The sequence below is a fragment of the Leuciscus leuciscus genome (genome assembly GCF_965113295.1).
Source record: "Leuciscus leuciscus genome assembly, chromosome: 6".
Lineage (NCBI taxonomy): Eukaryota > Metazoa > Chordata > Actinopteri > Cypriniformes > Leuciscidae > Leuciscus > Leuciscus leuciscus.
In genome coordinates, this window is record NC_138730.1 from 14,438,758 (window position 1) to 14,455,814 (window position 17,057).

General features: G+C 37.3%; 2 protein-coding genes across 2 annotated transcripts; one reads left to right on the forward strand and one right to left on the reverse strand.

Moving 5' to 3' along the window:
- Positions 1–7,950: 7,950 nt before the first annotated feature.
- Positions 7,951–9,254, forward strand: sst2 (somatostatin 2). The gene is made up of 2 exons (XM_082174141.1): positions 7,951–8,171; positions 8,304–9,254. The coding sequence occupies exons 1-2, from the start codon at positions 8,034–8,036 to the stop codon at positions 8,493–8,495; spliced, it is 330 nt and encodes a 109-aa protein (XP_082030267.1). The 5' UTR covers positions 7,951–8,033; the 3' UTR covers positions 8,496–9,254.
- A 138-nt stretch (positions 9,255–9,392) lies between these two features.
- Positions 9,393–16,243, reverse strand: cwc25 (CWC25 spliceosome associated protein homolog). Its single transcript, XM_082174065.1, has 9 exons — positions 16,086–16,243; positions 15,663–15,835; positions 15,224–15,460; positions 14,810–14,879; positions 14,230–14,369; positions 14,023–14,092; positions 10,634–10,842; positions 10,289–10,453; positions 9,393–10,052 (listed from the first exon to the last, which is right to left on the reverse strand). The coding sequence occupies exons 1-9, from the start codon at positions 16,101–16,103 to the stop codon at positions 9,938–9,940; spliced, it is 1,197 nt and encodes a 398-aa protein (XP_082030191.1). The 5' UTR covers positions 16,104–16,243; the 3' UTR covers positions 9,393–9,937.
- Between the last annotated feature and the right edge of the window lie 814 nt (positions 16,244–17,057).

Sequence of the window (17,057 nt, forward strand, 5' to 3'; positions counted from 1 at the left end):
GTATATAACGCTTTTAACAATATAGATTGTTTCAAAGCAGTGATAATAGGAAATGAAAGTAACAGAGATTGTTTTGGCTTTACAGCAGCTCTAGAATAAAGTAATTGCAGTTACTTTAGAACAAAGTTACTTTAAAAACGTGAACCTGTGAGAACGCTGATGGCGCGCACATGCATATTACGTGTTTAGTCTATAGGTATGCGCATTTGAATATATATATGCGCAGGCGTGTAATCCTATACTTAAACCAATCTTCAACAAGCTACTTGTCTGGCCTTATTTTGATTGCTTCCGCGTAGCCACGTGAACCGGAATTATCCAAAAACATTTTATCTGTACTGAGGACACACTGCTGTTAATCTGGTGTTGGCTCTGCAATACCACAGCTGGAGTTGGTGCGCTGAACACTGCACAAACCTGGAGAGTCAGAAGCAGCTGGCATATTTAAAAGCAGTCTAATTCCAATAGGAGACTGACATGAGTCTGGTCTAAGCAAACATATATACTATAAAAAAACCTTAATTTTAGGCATATTAACATTGAAAATACATCCTACAGCCGTGTTTATTTAAGATTTGGCACCCTTTTGATGTATTACTGTCATTTGAATTAAATTGGCCACTATTCCCACTGGATGTTGAATTTGAATTGGAATGACAGGAGGAGTTGTGATTCAGCATAACAATGGGTAACACTTTACAATAAGGTCTCTTTTGTTAACATTAGCTAGTATTGATGAACATAAACTTACAATAAGCAATACATTTTTTACAGTATTTATTAATGTTTGTTAATGTTAGTTAATACAATTACTGTTGTTCATTTTTTATGTTCGTTCACAGTGCATTGACCAATGTTAACAAATACAAGATTTGATTTTAATAATGTCTTAGTAAATGTTGATATTTACATAGAGTCATTAAAAAAACTGTGGTCCTGATAGCAAAGATGGAAGTTTGGAAATCTTTTTCTGGCAATTCTTGAATAGATCAATGGAAATGCTTTAGATATTGCAGACTTCTTATTAGTGTGGCCACAGGTCAAGTCAAGTCAAGTCAAGTCACCTTCACTTATATAACGCTTTTAATAATATAGATTGTTTCAAAGCAGCTTTACAGTGATAATAGGAAATTAAAGTAACAGAGATTGTTTTGGCTTTACAGCAGCTCTAGAATAAAGTTATTGTCCAGCTAAAGTTAGTTTTGATTGATTCACTTCCTTCGCAACGATCATTAGTTATTAACTTAGGGGCCGCTAACACGACACCGTTCTAACAGAAAACCCTTAAGTTTAAAAACGCAAACCTGTGAGAACGCTGATGGCCTGCACATGCATATTACGTGTTTAGTCAATAGATATGTGCGTTTGAATATATGTGCGCAGGCGTGTACTCCTTCTTTACAAACCAACCCTCAACAAACTACTTGTCTGGCCTAAAAATTTATAATACAGAATTTTTTTTTTTATTGCTTCCACGTAGCCAAGCGAACCGGAATGATCCCGACAACGTTTTATCTGTACAGAAGTAAAGGGAAGGGGAAGGAGGCTAGAGAGAGGGAGAGACTAACACTTCAGGACTGCGTTGTCATCGCGTCCAGGCGCAGGTCCTTCATCAGAACTGGATACAGCCTGGATGCTAGTACAAAAGTACACTAAATCAACCAAAAAGTGGCCTATAAAGTTCACCAATGGTTTTGAACTCATCCATTGATAACATATAGCAGCTGACAATGATGCTTATTACAGTATAAGTTTAGCTATTTGACAGCTATAATAAGCAAAAGGAACTTGATATTCAAATCAGTTTATTTGTTGTAAAATGGTTTGCATGATCAAGACAATGTGCCGTGTTAACTTGTGTGTCATGCTCACAAGCTGATCATCTTCTCTGATTACTTTGTATGGTATATATTAAGGTTAAATGGTATGATTTAAAGTAAGATTAAGTCAAGTCAAGTCACTTTTAAATAGCACTTTATACAATACATATTTTTTTCAAAGCATCTTCACAGTAATAAACAGGAAAATAATGTGTTAATGTTGCAAAATTAATAAATTATGAGAAGTTCATTTTGGTAACACTTTAGAATACGGTTCCTTCATTAATGAATAACTACACAGGAACAAATGAGTTACAGAAGCGTAAGTTCTCCTCCGGGTGAACTAAAATAAAGGCATTGATAAATCATGAGGTAGGACATAAGGAAAGATCAGGGATTCGCATTCTCTCTCGTGGTGAACTCAGAAAAAAAATGAAAGAGCTACAAATATTCGTTCTCCATTGTGCATACTTGGCAGGGTCCTAAAAGGTTTATTATGAATGGAAAGCAGTGAATTATTCTACTGCCAGAGACTGCTGGCGGTAGATCCTTTTCCTATTTAGCACCTAAACTCTGGAACAGTCTTCCTAACATGTGACCTAACATCCTCCCAGTCCGGGAAGCAGACACAATCTGTCAGTTCAAATCTACAAACACATCAGACTAAAAACACATCTCTTTAACCTGCCATATGCATAGAACATTATACATTTCTATTATTCAAATAAGTTAAATGATTGCTAGGCTGCACAAATAAGGTCAACCGGAAGCGGGAACATTTCCTATAACACCTGATGTACTTGTTACATCATAAGAAGAATGGCATCTACGCTAATATTAGTCTCTCTGTTTATCCGGAGGTTTACTGTAGTCTGCCGGATCCGGGCCGTATCCAGATCAGATGGTGGACCTGCGTCTAGACACGACCACAACGCATCCCTGAAGTGTCAGCAGAGATTGTGTCAACTAGACTCTCCCCTGTGAAGGCCTCATCGACACCACAGCCATCGGCACTGATCCTCAACAAACCCGTCTTCATACCAGCGTGACTCCGATCTTCAACCAGATGGAACTGGATAATATTCTGATTGTTCCAAACCAATCTGACTTCTGACCTATAATGCTGCCCGAATCATAATCATACACTGTTCGTTCATTGGCCAGAGGATAACTGAGTATTTCACACGGGCTCACCCAAACTAGATAATAGAAGATTGGAAAAAATGTTGCCTGGTCTGATGGTTGGGTTAGAATTTCGTCTAAACAAGTGAAGTCACCTTTATTTATATAGCGCTTTTTACAATACAGATTGTATCAAAGCAGCTTCACAGTGATAACATGAAAATAATACAACAAAGTTTGTTTCTAGAAGAAATTTCAATGAATGTTCTGATCCATTCTGCCTTGTATCAGTGGTTCAGGCTACTGGTGGTGTAATGATGTGGAGGATATTTTCTTGGCACACTTTGGGCCCCTTGGTACCAATTGATCATCATTTAAACACCACAGTCTACCTGAGTATTGTTGCTGATCACGTCCATTATGACCAGTGTTTCCATCTTTTGATGGCTACATCCAGCAGGATAACATGCATGTCACAAAGCTGAAATAATCTCAAACTGGTTTCTTGAACATGAAGAGTTCAGTAAACTCAAATGGCCTCCACAGTCTCCAGATCTCAATCCAATAGAGCAGCTGAAGGAACAGGAGGTTTGAATCATGGATGTGCAGCTGACAAATCTGCAGCAACTAAATGCTTTCATGACAATATTGATCCAAATATCTGAGGAATGTGCCACTGAAAAACAGGAGAACTACTGGGGAAACAGGTGGGAAATATCCTGCCATGACAGGGAAGACAGACTAACAGAGATTTCAGATGAGTAAGTGGGGAAAGCAATGTGGACATCTAGTGGCTAACAGTACGCAATGAGATGACAGATGTGATTGATAATAACTATATGCAAATAACAACCATTTTAATTTTGCCAATGTCATTTAAGACATATTGAATATAAATGTGTTTAGTAGAAAGAGTGTTTGGTAATGACTGGTTACTATGAAATGCAATTAGCTAGTTGGGCTTAATAATAATAATAATAATAATAAACATTTATTTGTATAGCACTTTTCATAGAATGTAACTCAAAGTGCTTCACAAGCATAAAATCAAATAATACAATCACACAATGTAAATATAAACATATTTGAAAACAACTATAAAGATTTAGCATGTAAAATAAAGTAAATTGGCAATATAGTTTGACCTCAATATCAATATAAAATAAAATAAATAAAACAACGAGAAACAACTAGAAGGTAAAATAGAACCTAAAACTGACTTACACACAGCTTTGTTATATTACAACACCATATTGTTATATTGATAAGCAACTTTAAAAAGATGTCTTAAAACTCTTTTTAAAAATATGAATGCTAGTAGCCTCTTTTACTTAATCTGGTAGACAATTCCACATTTTTGGAGCATAGTGGCTAAAAGCAGTACCACCAGATTGTTTATGCTTTACTAATGTGCTAGGCTAGCACTAGAGGATCTTAAACTACGATTCGGGACATATCTCGACAGACAGTCTGAAATGTAGGTAACACTTTATTTTGATGGTCCCTTTTGAACATTCTGTTGACTATAAGTAACTGTGCAACTACATGTCAACTAACTCTCATTAGAGTATTAGTGTACTGTCTGCTTAATATCTGATAACTCTTTATTGTGATGGTCCTCCAACAGACACTCTACTGACTATAAGTAACTTTGCAACTACGTCAACTTAATCTAACCCTAACCCTACCAGTCTACTAATACTCTACTAATACTCTAATGAGAGTTAGTAGACATGTAGGTGCAATGTTACTTCTAGACAACAGAATGTGTTAAAGGGACCATCAAAATAAAGTGAGGTGCCAGATTGTGCAGTGTTTTATAAACTATTAAAAGAACCTTCAAAAATCAATTATTTGATGAACTGGTAACCAATGCAATTCCACAAAGCACATTTTATATATAATTTCACAATGACATTATATTGTTTTTGGAAAATGGTTAAATGTACTGGCAGGGTTTTATATATTAAACTAAAATATGCTTTAATGTAATTTCTATTAAAACTTGTATGTCATGATTTTAAATATATTTTCTAATTACACATTTGTAATGATAATGTTGCAATTTATTACATTTAAACATATATTAATTTCTGGTTTTACAGGAATTAGACAGGGCTTAGATTAAACCAGGATTAGGCCTTAGTTAATAAGGGCATTTAGTAGCTTTTATAAATGTGCCTTAGAAAAAAAACATTACAGGTGTGATCTTAAGACAAAACAGTGCCACTGACACATTTTTAATACATGCCTGCAAGTTCCTTTCAGTTAAAACAGCTCAAACATGCATTTTAGTCTAGGACTAGCCTTGTCTGTGAAACCGGGGGTAAATGTAATGTAAAATAACACTATAGTTACATTTTCTTAAAAGTCTGCTGTGCCTTTTTGCTCTGAGCCAAGAATTAGCCTCCGATCATATTCAAATATGCCTACAGAGTAGTGTGTTTTCATTAGCACATTAGCATTCATTTTCAAAAGTACCTGAATGACCCCATTCTTCCTCAGCGATTCTGACGTATACACACCCAAGGTTCGCCCTTTCAGCGCTTGGGCCCTAATTCTTCATCAAATGTATTATCTACTAGTATGCGATTACAAATGCAGTTGATGAAGGCCCCCCCAAAAAAGAAGAGGTACAAACTCTGACCAAAAGTTATGCACAGAAAAGGTTCAAATCTTTTGTGAAATGTTCTTTCCCTGACAGCAAAGATCATTCTCACATCATCTGTGGTAAATGTGGGGAGAAGAAGTTCACACTTCAACGTACTTTACAGCAGTTCTAAATTTGTTTGAGTTTGCTGAGAAAAAATGCAACTGAATTTTAAAAATAATACATTTCATCTTTCTGCAATGCATATACAAGGGCAGTGGACAAATTACCATGTTTTTAGAGTTTGCTATATATTACTACAGCATCATATGTAATATCAGAAACATGTGTTTAACTGCTTTGAAACTGAAATTAATCTAATTCATTAAATAGTAACTGTATTTGTGGTCAAAGTGCGGAGGTCTAAATAGACAACATTTAAAAGAAGATAGAAGACTTCGATATTGTGTTAAAGGTAGCCTACTGAGTGCATCTTTAGAGATTTTTAAATAAACCACATTAGAATGAGCTATATGCATATGAATGAGCTCCAGTTTTATAAATGTACTGCTATATTTTGAAGACATATTTTGTAGATTTAAAAAAATAAAAAAATAATAATAAAACAATTTTACACTAAAGTAAAACATTTTTTAAAGCAGTGGTTCTCCCACACCATATGTTATACATGCAGCGTTTCATTCATGTCATATTAATACTGATAGACTATCAGTATTAATATAACATGATAAATATGATTCAGCTAGAACCTTTTTGTTTATGTGAGAATGTGAATTGTAGAGACCCCAAACTTACCCTTACGGAACAAAAATGTATTTCCATATATTTAAGATCAATATATTATATGGTTTAAATATTGTATTGGGCCTTGTATATTGCGCTATGTATGTTACAATATATTGAATAATACACAAGGAATTGCCAGTTTTCATATATTGAAAAATATATTTAAAATATATTTATACTGTAAAATGTCATTAGATGAGTGTACTTAGAAAACATGTGCAAAGGAGATTTTTCTAGTTGCTAGTTTATTAGTTGCTAATACAAAAACATAAGAGTTGTACTTAATACTTAGAATGGCTCAGGGGTTTTCCCCCTTAGCTGTTCTAAATTCAATGTAAAACACGGCTTCGCGGGGCTTATTGCTTTATTTTAGTATTAAAACATAATGACTGAAAATGTACTTTAAAGTTTAATTTATCTATTTCAAAGGTTAATTTAAAGTTTTATTTAACTTTAGTTTGACTGCAAAGTGCACTTTTTAAAAGTATACTTAAGTGTATAAAAAACAGTCATGAAAGTGTACTCTATAAGTACATTCAAGTGACCTTTAATTTAATTGACTTCATATTCTGCAAGTAGTTTTTAAGGTATACTTTAAAGATTTAAAGAACACATTCAAAACAATTAAGCACACTTTTTCACATTGGAAAGACTTTGTTTGTCACTAATACTTTTTTCAATGAAAATAACAGCTATATAATCCCATTGTCATAGATACAAAAATATGTTATTAATAAAAAAGAATGCAAAACACCCTGTCATGGCCTTATTTATGGCTGACTTGTGGCATATTTCCAATATTTTGGAACAGAGCCTATGACTGTAGTGAGAGTCATTTAATGCTGTTCTTTTGAACTTTCTATTCATCAAAGAATCCTGAAAAAAAAATTGTACACAACTGTTTTCAACATTGATAATAATAATGAATGTTTCTTGAGCATCATATCCGCATAATAGAATGATTTCTGAAGGATCATGTGACTGAAGACTGGAATAATGATGCTTTAAATCAAATAAACTTTTATTTAAAATATTAAAAATCTTACCGATCCAAAACTTTTGAACGGCAGTCTGTTGATGAATAATTTTGTTCATACAAATATTTACACGTTTGAAATTTTAAAGCAGAAAATAAAAGCAGCAGAATGTGAGGACATTTCTTTCTTTTTTGCTGAGTATATACTGTGAACACAAGCAGAAAATGGTCAAATGTTTCATTAGAATGCATTTTTCCCAGATGTTGGAAATAAGAACCTGTTTTAAAAAAAGTGTTCTTTGGCCCGTTTCCTAGTAACATCCATTTGCCATGAAAGAATTTATGACCCAGAAACTGTGGAGGTCACTCTAACAACAGATCAATGTGATGGTCGCTAATAAGTGGTTTATTGGGGGTCTTGCTTCAGTTGGATGCACTCTGTTTAGACAGCAGGAAAACACAAATTAACAAAGATGGAAAACAAGATGTACCTGTAATTGAAGTTACATTTGACCCGAAGATACCAGCTGGGACCAGTTTAATTTGTTAATATTTAAATTGTAAAACTTTTCAGCGCGTAACAAATTGTGACTCGGTATGGGAGGAGGCACCAGTATAAAATACAGTCCAGATAAGCAAGGAACACACTAAGGGAGCACAGTGCAACAGAGAGGCTCGAACCAAGGTTGAACAAGCCACATCCTTCAAGACAGCAGAGATGGCCTCCTCCCAACTTCACCTCAGTGTCTCCCTGCTCTGTTTGGCCATGACAGCAGGCATCATATCAGGCGGTCGATCCCACATGGTCTTGAACTCTGGGCTTCAGGCATCTCATGGCACTTCAGCTGATGAAGAGGTAAGCTTTGAAGGTCACACTCAAAACCTCAATGCATTTGAATAGAAGTAATACACCATCTTGGAAGCACATATCGTTGTTTTAAGGCATAATAAAGTATTGCAACCTGAAAAAAATGCTTTAATTCTTCAGATGCCAGAGAGATACTCCCTTCCAGAGCTCCAGTGGTTGCTCAGTAACCCAGACCTATCAGCCATCCAGTCTGACAGCCCATCTCTGGGATTACTACAGAATGGACTGGACCTAATGAGGAGAGACAATGGAGAAAAAGAGCGAAAGCCAGGCTGCAAGAACTACTTCTGGAAATCCAGAACAGCATGCTAACCACAGGCAGGCCAACGGGTCCAAGCCCGAGGCATCCGCCACGCTGCCGATCACATGCTCATTCTCTTTCCTGAATCCACACTCGTCGTATGACATTCACTGTCTTAGACAGGAGTGAGTCTGAGTAATTGTAGCCATTATCTGTGAAGAAGTGTTCCTTAATCTCAGTATTATCTTGCTCTGAAGCATTGACTGCTTGCAATAAACTGAATACAGCATAAAAAAAATGCTGGCCTGTGATATTTTATTTGCTGCTGGGTTCATATATATATATATAAGATATTAGATGTTACAGAGACAATCTAAGTTCTCAAACAATATATATACACATACACATATACACACACACACACACACACCACAAAAGACAAACCACATCCAACAGGGGTATTTGTACATGCAAAAGGAAGCTGTCTGAAAGAGATGTCTGGGTATTGACCCAGACTGGATAACAAAAACAAAAAACATAAAATCACAGCTGCCCAACTCACTGCAGAATTAAATGTGGACCTTGACACACCTTGAGCTCCAGAGTCAATATTCATGGTCAGCTGCAAATGCCAAACCTTTGGTCCAATGGTGCCAGCAGTGGAAATCTTGTGTGTGTGAGCAGTGTCTACCTTCTCTTGTAATTCATGGGAGAATTCCAGTGTGGAGAAGCCCCAGATCACCAAGAGTGTTGCATGACCAAAGTGAATCACAGAGATGGATCAGTGATGGTTTGGGTTGTAATATCATGGCATTCCCTTGACCCACTACTTGTGATAGAAGGGTGCGTCAATGCCAGTAGGTTGTGCCATGTATTAAAATAATACACACAGCGAGACAGAGTGGTTTGATGAACACGAAAGTGAACATCTCCCATGGCACAGTCACCAGATCTGAATATTATTGAGCCACTTTTTACAGTAGTTTATTTGCACAAATATAAAATATATACAATAAAAACAAGAAAGTACAACCCATATGCTGTGCAGGGAGAGGCAAAAAAACCCCCAAAAGGCTTAATTGAAGGCTCCACCTAAACAAAAAAATTTAAATAAAATAAAAAACTAATTATGAAATTAAAGAGCTAAATTAAAATAACAAATATATAAATGTATATGACTGCATCAAGTTAATTACAACATACAACAGGAAAGGCTCAAAGTTAGGGACTGTCATTCCTTAGATGAACTGATTCTGTATTGGCCACAAAAGGAGGCCTGACACCACAGTAATAAATCATTGTGGTTTTCATAGACAATTTCATTGTCTAACGTGTGTGCCTCTGTTTGTGTGTCTGTGACCTACTGATGCTGATGACTGGAAAACGTTGGTTAAGTACAAAGCCCTTTGCATTTTATTTACAAACAAGAGCTTCAATAAAAACGACAAATTTAAAACAATCTTAAACCAGTCAAATACAAAAGACAGAGGTCAAAGTTTGTATTTTTATGTTCTCATCTTCTCATGAAATTCTTCTCCAGAGCAGCAGGGGTCCTCTGAATGGAGTGAATGTTTCTTTTCACACGGTCCTCCAGAGACGACGTGGCAGCACTCTCTAGCTTCATGTCACTGTAAACAGATTACACACACACAAATTAATTAGTGAGCAATACATCATTATCCAAATGCTAAAAGTGCTCATTTGCATGTATGCTGGAGCAGAATTAAGATATTCCTGATTCCCACTTCTGTGCCAATTAACATAAACCATCAACTTTTCCATGGTGATCCAGAAGTTTCCTACAAGTAAAACCACTGGGTGCAACAGTGTTAAGAATTCTGTTTTCAGTAATAAAAATACTGACTGTATGAAGCCAGCATGACGGTCCTGTTTGGCACTGTCTCTGGCTTTCTCCTGGTCCTCTTGTCGCTTGTATCGCTGCACATTATTTTCCCTTTCAATTTCTCTTTCGCGGGCAAAATCCATCATTTCCCTTCTCTTCTTCTCCAACTCTTCAGCTGAGAGGCGTCTGAGAGAAGGGGAAAATGTAGTTGCATGTTATGTGGCCAACAAAAGAAACAAATGACATGTGATCATGCCAGAGGTTTAAAATGATAAGACTCATGTTCAGAATTACTGACACATAAACAAAACATCCATTCTTTATTTAATCTACTACATGATACAGCAACTCAAGGAAGTGTCATACTTGCTGTAGTTGGTGTACTGTGGTCTTTGATGGCGGTCCCGGTGTCTCGGCGGGCTGGGGTCTTTGGGTTTAGGTCTTCGCTCTGACTCTCGAGAGGAAGGATTGTCCCGGTCTGCTTTGTGAGAAAACGGGGATCGACTCCTGTCTCTTGAATGATGATCTGTGTGGTGAGACGCTGAATGGGAGTGATGGGATCTGTTTTCTGGTAACTGAAACAGGGAAGAAAGGAGTACATTTCAAAGTTGGAACGAAACGGAAGTTGAAAGTGAAACGGCTTCTCCAACAAGAAAACAAGCGGGACTTGATTTAGTCCATCGGGAATTGATTGAATCTGTCAACCATTGTGGTTTGCTATTGGTGGGTTCCTCGTGCCAGTAAACATGTCATCAGAGAAGATCGTTGCAAGAGGGAGGGGAAGTTATTTAAAGATTACCGTATTTTCCGCACTATAAGGCGCACTTAAAAGCCTTTAATTTTTTCAAAAAACGACAGTGCGCCTTATATATGGATCTGGCGCCTTATATTAATGTCTGTAAAACAACCGCTGACTTAAACCTTTTGTTTATACTTTCGCCTGGCACCGGAGCGCGAGCCTCCGCTGACTGCGCGCGCACCTCCCCAAACAGACGAGGCATTTATACTTGACGCAACTGTTTTGTTTTAGACTGAACACCAGACCATACAACTGATTTAGACGCGCAAACTGGGTGCCGGTGTGATGAGATGTACTAATATCCGTCTGCTCGGGCAGATTCGGCTCAAAGTCGTGCATCTTCGGATGCAGAGGCGCGCGCGCGCTGTCAGAATGACGTCATTTTGCCGCGCGCGCGCCTCCGCATCCGAAGATGCACGACTTTGAGCCGAATCTGCCCGAGCAGACGGATATTAGTTTTTTATTACCTTCGCGCTCATGCGGACGCGTCGAGTATACACAAGGTTTTACAGCTCAGCCACTTGTTTTTTCATATTTTTTTGCAAGTGGTAGATCTTGGTTTACATTTGGACTTTGGATGTGATCTTAGGCTTGAAAAGGTTGGTGACCACTGCATAACGCAAACCCAGTCAAACGTTTGACTGCAGTATCTTCTATTCTATGCGCCTTATAATCCGGTGCGCCCTATATATGAAAACAGTTCTAAAATAGGCCATTCATTGAAGGTGCGCTTTATAATCCGGTGCGCCTTATAGTGCGGAAAATACGGTATAAGGACACATGAATTAAAAAGAATAATAATCAAATAACATAAATAAATGATGTACATGGAACAGGGTTCCCAGACATGGTTAAAGGGATGGTTCAGAGTAAAATCAACCTAGGGTCCTTTGCACCATGACCTCAAGCCAAACAACCCCCCAGAAGCCTTTTTTCCCTTGGTCGAACATTATTAAAGTTAGAGCTTATTTGGAGATATCAGCCGGATGACTTAGTGCAGGCGCTAATGGATCCTAGGATGTATCCCGTAAATTACCCCACTAATAATGCCCAGAATGGTACCAAACTTCTACAATAGCACTAATAGGTTCTGTACTCATAAAACGAGGCATTGGAAAGTTTGTAAGTACATCAGGAGTTTATTTAAATAACACTTGCCTGATGGCTAATGCTACCGCTAACCCGCACGTCGAGGTCACTTCAGTGATTAGAGAAAAGCACGTAAAAGTCCTGGCAGAAAGCGATGTTGAAAGCAATCATTTTTTTGGGGATATACTGGCTTTCTGCCAGGACTTTTACATGCTTTTCCCTAATTACTGAAGGGACCTTGACGTGCGGGTTAGCGGTAATTAGACAAGTGTTATTTAAATAAACTCCTGATGTACTTACAAACTTTCCAAAAAAGTTTTTCCCCAGAAAAAAGGCTGCAGGTCTGCGGGCTGTTTGGCTCCAGGTCATGGTGCAAAGGACCCTAGGGTTGATTTTACTCTGAACCATCCCTTTAACTTCAAGGACCTTTCAAGGACTTCAAGGACTTAAATGTAAGAACACATTTCAAGTAAGAGCAAGGTTACCTTGTAAGATACATTGTTACAGTTTTCATGTGTCATTTTTCAAAAGCATTTTTTTTTTTGTGGCCATATGATCTTCTATTTGTCATATTTCTGTTTTGCATAAAACTGAAGAATATATCCTATACTGTATTCTAAAATGATCTGATATTAACTTTTGCATGGATTTTATTGAAAAGAGCTTAGGCTCATGCAACCAGAAGTTTTAAGATATGAATATGCTTTTAAGTTTTTCTTGCCTCATGGGTTTACATTATCTTAACAAGCAAAGCAATTCAACATTACATTAAATAAAATAAAATATTTGGGCAACAGATTATCACAAATGTGTTATGTTTATTGAACACAATATACAGTCATTGACTGAACATATTTGGGTTAGTATGCATAGGCCACAAAGTGTTTCAAGGACCCGTGGGAACCCTGTTGGAAAACTCATTTATAATAAATAATATTCCATAAAAAAAAGAAGAAAAAATTAAATAAATTTTGATTGGAAAAATAAATATTTGATAAATATTAGCAGATCAATGTTAAGCAATGGTGTAGGAACATCATAACTGAATCTCAAAGTATTAAGTCATGCAGATCTAATAGGTACTCTAATGGCGCTTTTCCACTGCATGGTACGGTACGGCTCGCTTCGGTACGGCACGCTTTGGCGCTTTTCCACTGCATGGTACGGTACGGCTCGGTTCAGTACGGCTCACTTATGACGCATTTCCACTGCATGGTACGGTACGGTACGGCTCGCTTTAAATGGTACCACCTCTGTTGAGGTTCCAAGCGTACCGTACCGATACTAAAATGTGACGTGAAAACACTGCAGATCACTGATTGGTCAGACAGAATCATCACTACCAGCGTCATTGTATTTACAACACGAGACACTAAACCTGCTAGAGTTAAATAGCCAGTAGACAACAGCCAACACTGTAGTGCCTGTTTTAAAAGTATTTGCTTCAAAAAAAGAGTATAAACTTTAAAAAAAGAAATGGCTGAATCGTGGTCAGTGGACGAGGTGCAGACGTTCCTCTCGTTGGTTGCCGAGGAGCGGATGGGGAAACACGGAATGAAAAATTCGCATTTAATATGATGATGTCATGGCAGTAGAGACGGCAACTATAACGATCAGTCCCACCCACTTTGAAGCGGATCTAACTGCAGTGGAAAAGCAACCGAGCTAAAACGAACCGAACCGTGCCGAGTCGTACCACGCAGTGGAAAAGCGAAGCGAGCCGAACCGTTCCGCGCCGAACCGTACCAAGTGTCTATTACTGAGGTCAGCATGACCTATTATGGCAATGCAGAATGCCAATGAATTGAATTAAATATTAAAATGAAATAAAAGTTAATAAATAAAAGCCAGGAAGAAAATCACTCACTTGAAGCCCATAGCCTGATTTATGATGTCCATTAGAGGTTGTCACATGATCTGATCGTTCCTCTTTTGACCTGGTTGGCCAAACAGACACACATATTGTTAAAGAACTTATTTAAATTAAGAATGCTGTCTCCCAAACAAAGAACAAAGAGAGATTTACGCCAGTAAATAAAACAATTTACAAGTAGATTAAAAATTTAATTTGTACCTATGCTTCCGGTCCTCCTCATCAGAGCTTGAACTCCTTTTTCTGTGCTTTTTCTCCTTCCTCCTCTCTTTCTCCTCTCTTTTCTCCTTTTTGTCCTTCTTCCGTTTCTTCTTTTTCTCTTTCTCAAGATTGTGACGCAACTATAGGGGTAGAAAACTAAAATGTCACTGACCAGCGTTGTTATGGTTGAAATCCATTCAAAATTCAACAAAAAATGGCTTTTAAATTCTAATTCATATATTGAATTTGAACTCAAGACAACAAAAAGAACGCATTATTATTCAGTTAGAATTTTACTTTAAATAGAAAAGTTCACTGAGAGTTCACTTAAAAAAGTTTGAAAAGAAAAACATTATATTTAATAAATGACCTTTTATCTTGTGGACCAGCGTGAAATAACACTTAATTTCCCAGAATTCCATTAACTGATGAATTTCTTGGATTGTAATAGTGTAAATTCCTATTCTTGTCAATTAAACTTCCAGTGCAACCAGTTAATGTCAAATTCCAAATAATTAATTAAAAGGGAGTTAACTCTTCAATTCTGACCACTAAATATCATGCAAAATATACTACTCACCATCTTTTGGATTTCTTTCATTTTAACAGGATTTGTAAGAACTCCTCTCTTCTTCTCCTCCTCCCGTTTGCTGAAAACAAACAGGGTATGTTTTATATACATAAAACTCATGTACTACTCACTCCCATTAAAAAGCTGGGAAGGCTCAGAGCCAGGAATTTTTTTTTAATAGAACTCCGATTTTGTTTGGCTGAAAGAAGACAGTCATATACACCCAGGAGTAAATCATGTGCTAATTTTAACTAACCCTTTAATAAAAAAAGAAAACATGAAGCAATTTTACTTTTAGGTTTTGCCCCTGCTGTTCTGCAAATATAACCGTGACTCCAAAACCAAGGTTCGCACCAAACCGATATTTTTGTGTATCATTACAAGCCTTCTAGGTAAAAATAAAAATACACCATTCCAACTTACCGGATCTCAAAAAGAGGGTCTTCTCTGATCTTAGCAGCCATATCATTAGTAGAGGCAGAACCTGTGGGGTTAAATATGGAGCCAGGCAGAAGGCCCGTCTCAGCCGATGGCCCGCTCTCAGGCTCCTCGTACTGCTGGGTGATCTGCTTGTCAATGGGGCGACCCATGAGGTATTCATCCCGAGAGATCTGTCCTGATGGACCCTGGTACATCCAGTCCAGACGGTCATCTTTCTTCCTGTAATAGTGAGGAATTTGATATTACATGATTACAGGCTATAGAAACCAGAGTTCGTTGTTGTCATGTCAAATTATTTAATTGAATTTATTGAAAGGATAGCCCCTTGAGATGTAGCATCTAATTTTTGAGGTATAGATGTGTTATAATACATTTTTGTAATGAAATAGCATGGTGCTGGGGTTGACTGAATGTTACACACTTTACAGCGCCTGTCTCTTGGGCATATCTGGTCATCTCTTCTCGGGCTCGCTCATCTTTAAGCTCCTTTTGCAGTTCCTCGATCTTCTTCCTCTCAGCCTCATGTTTCTGCTCCGCTTTCCACACTCGCTCGATGTTCTTCAGAGTTTGCGGATGCCAACTCTTTTTCAAGTTCTGGTGAGATTCGCCGGAGATAAATAAAAGTAAGTCAGATTTAGGTAAACACAAAAAGATGTGGAGTAAATCTCTTTTATGAAAATAGACAGAGTTTTTTCAAATAGACTTCTTCGTTAAAATAATTGAGTTGGTGGTCACACCGAATTAAACTAACACCGAATTAAACTAAGCCACGCAGATTATCATTAGCAACTGGCTTCTCGTGATTTAGCATAATTGCGCTACTGAGAAAACAAATTTTACTTACAAGGTCACCACCTCCCATGTTGTTGAGGCTGTACTGATATTATAATATGTTAGAAGTGATTATTTTAAACCCACAATCCTAATGTCGATAGCATACATCTACACTTCCATTTTTGTTGTGGAACGAAGCTCGAACGTACTTCCGGTTCAACCATACATTTGCAAAATAAAAGTCCTCATGACATTTAGAGTGCGCTTTTGATCTAGCTCAGACAGCTCACATCTCCTGAAAACTTAAGGATCAGTAGCTGGATATACTATAGATTCAGGACTAGCGCGGGGTCACAGCAGCCCTGCGATCAAAACCTTGAATCAATTTGCTTTTTGTAAAGGCCATCTGATTTTCAAATAGATAGATAGATAGATAGATAGATAGATAGATAGATAGATCGATAGAGATTCTTAGACAGACAGACAGACAGAAAGACAGACTAATAGATAGATGGATAGATAATAGATAGATATATAGATAGATAGATTCTTAGACAGACAGACAGACAGACAGACAGACAGACAGACAGACAGACAGACAGACAGACTGACTGACTGACTGACTGACTGATAGATAGATAGATAGATAGATAGATAGATAGATAGATAGATAGATAGATAGATAGATAGATAGACAGATAGACAGACAGACATACAGATTTGTAGACAGACATATAGATAGATAGATAGATAGACAGACAGACAGATTCTTAGACAGACAGACACAGACAGATGATAGATAGAAAGACAGATAGATTCTTAGACAGACAGACAGACAGACAGACAGACAGACAGACAGACAGATAGATAGATAGACAGACAGACAGACAGACAGACAGACAGACAGACAGACAGACAGATTCTTAGACAGACAGACAGATAGATGATAGATAGATAAACAGACAGACAGATAGACAGATAGATGGATAGACAGACAAACAGACAAACAGACAGACAGACAAACAGATAGATAGATAGATAG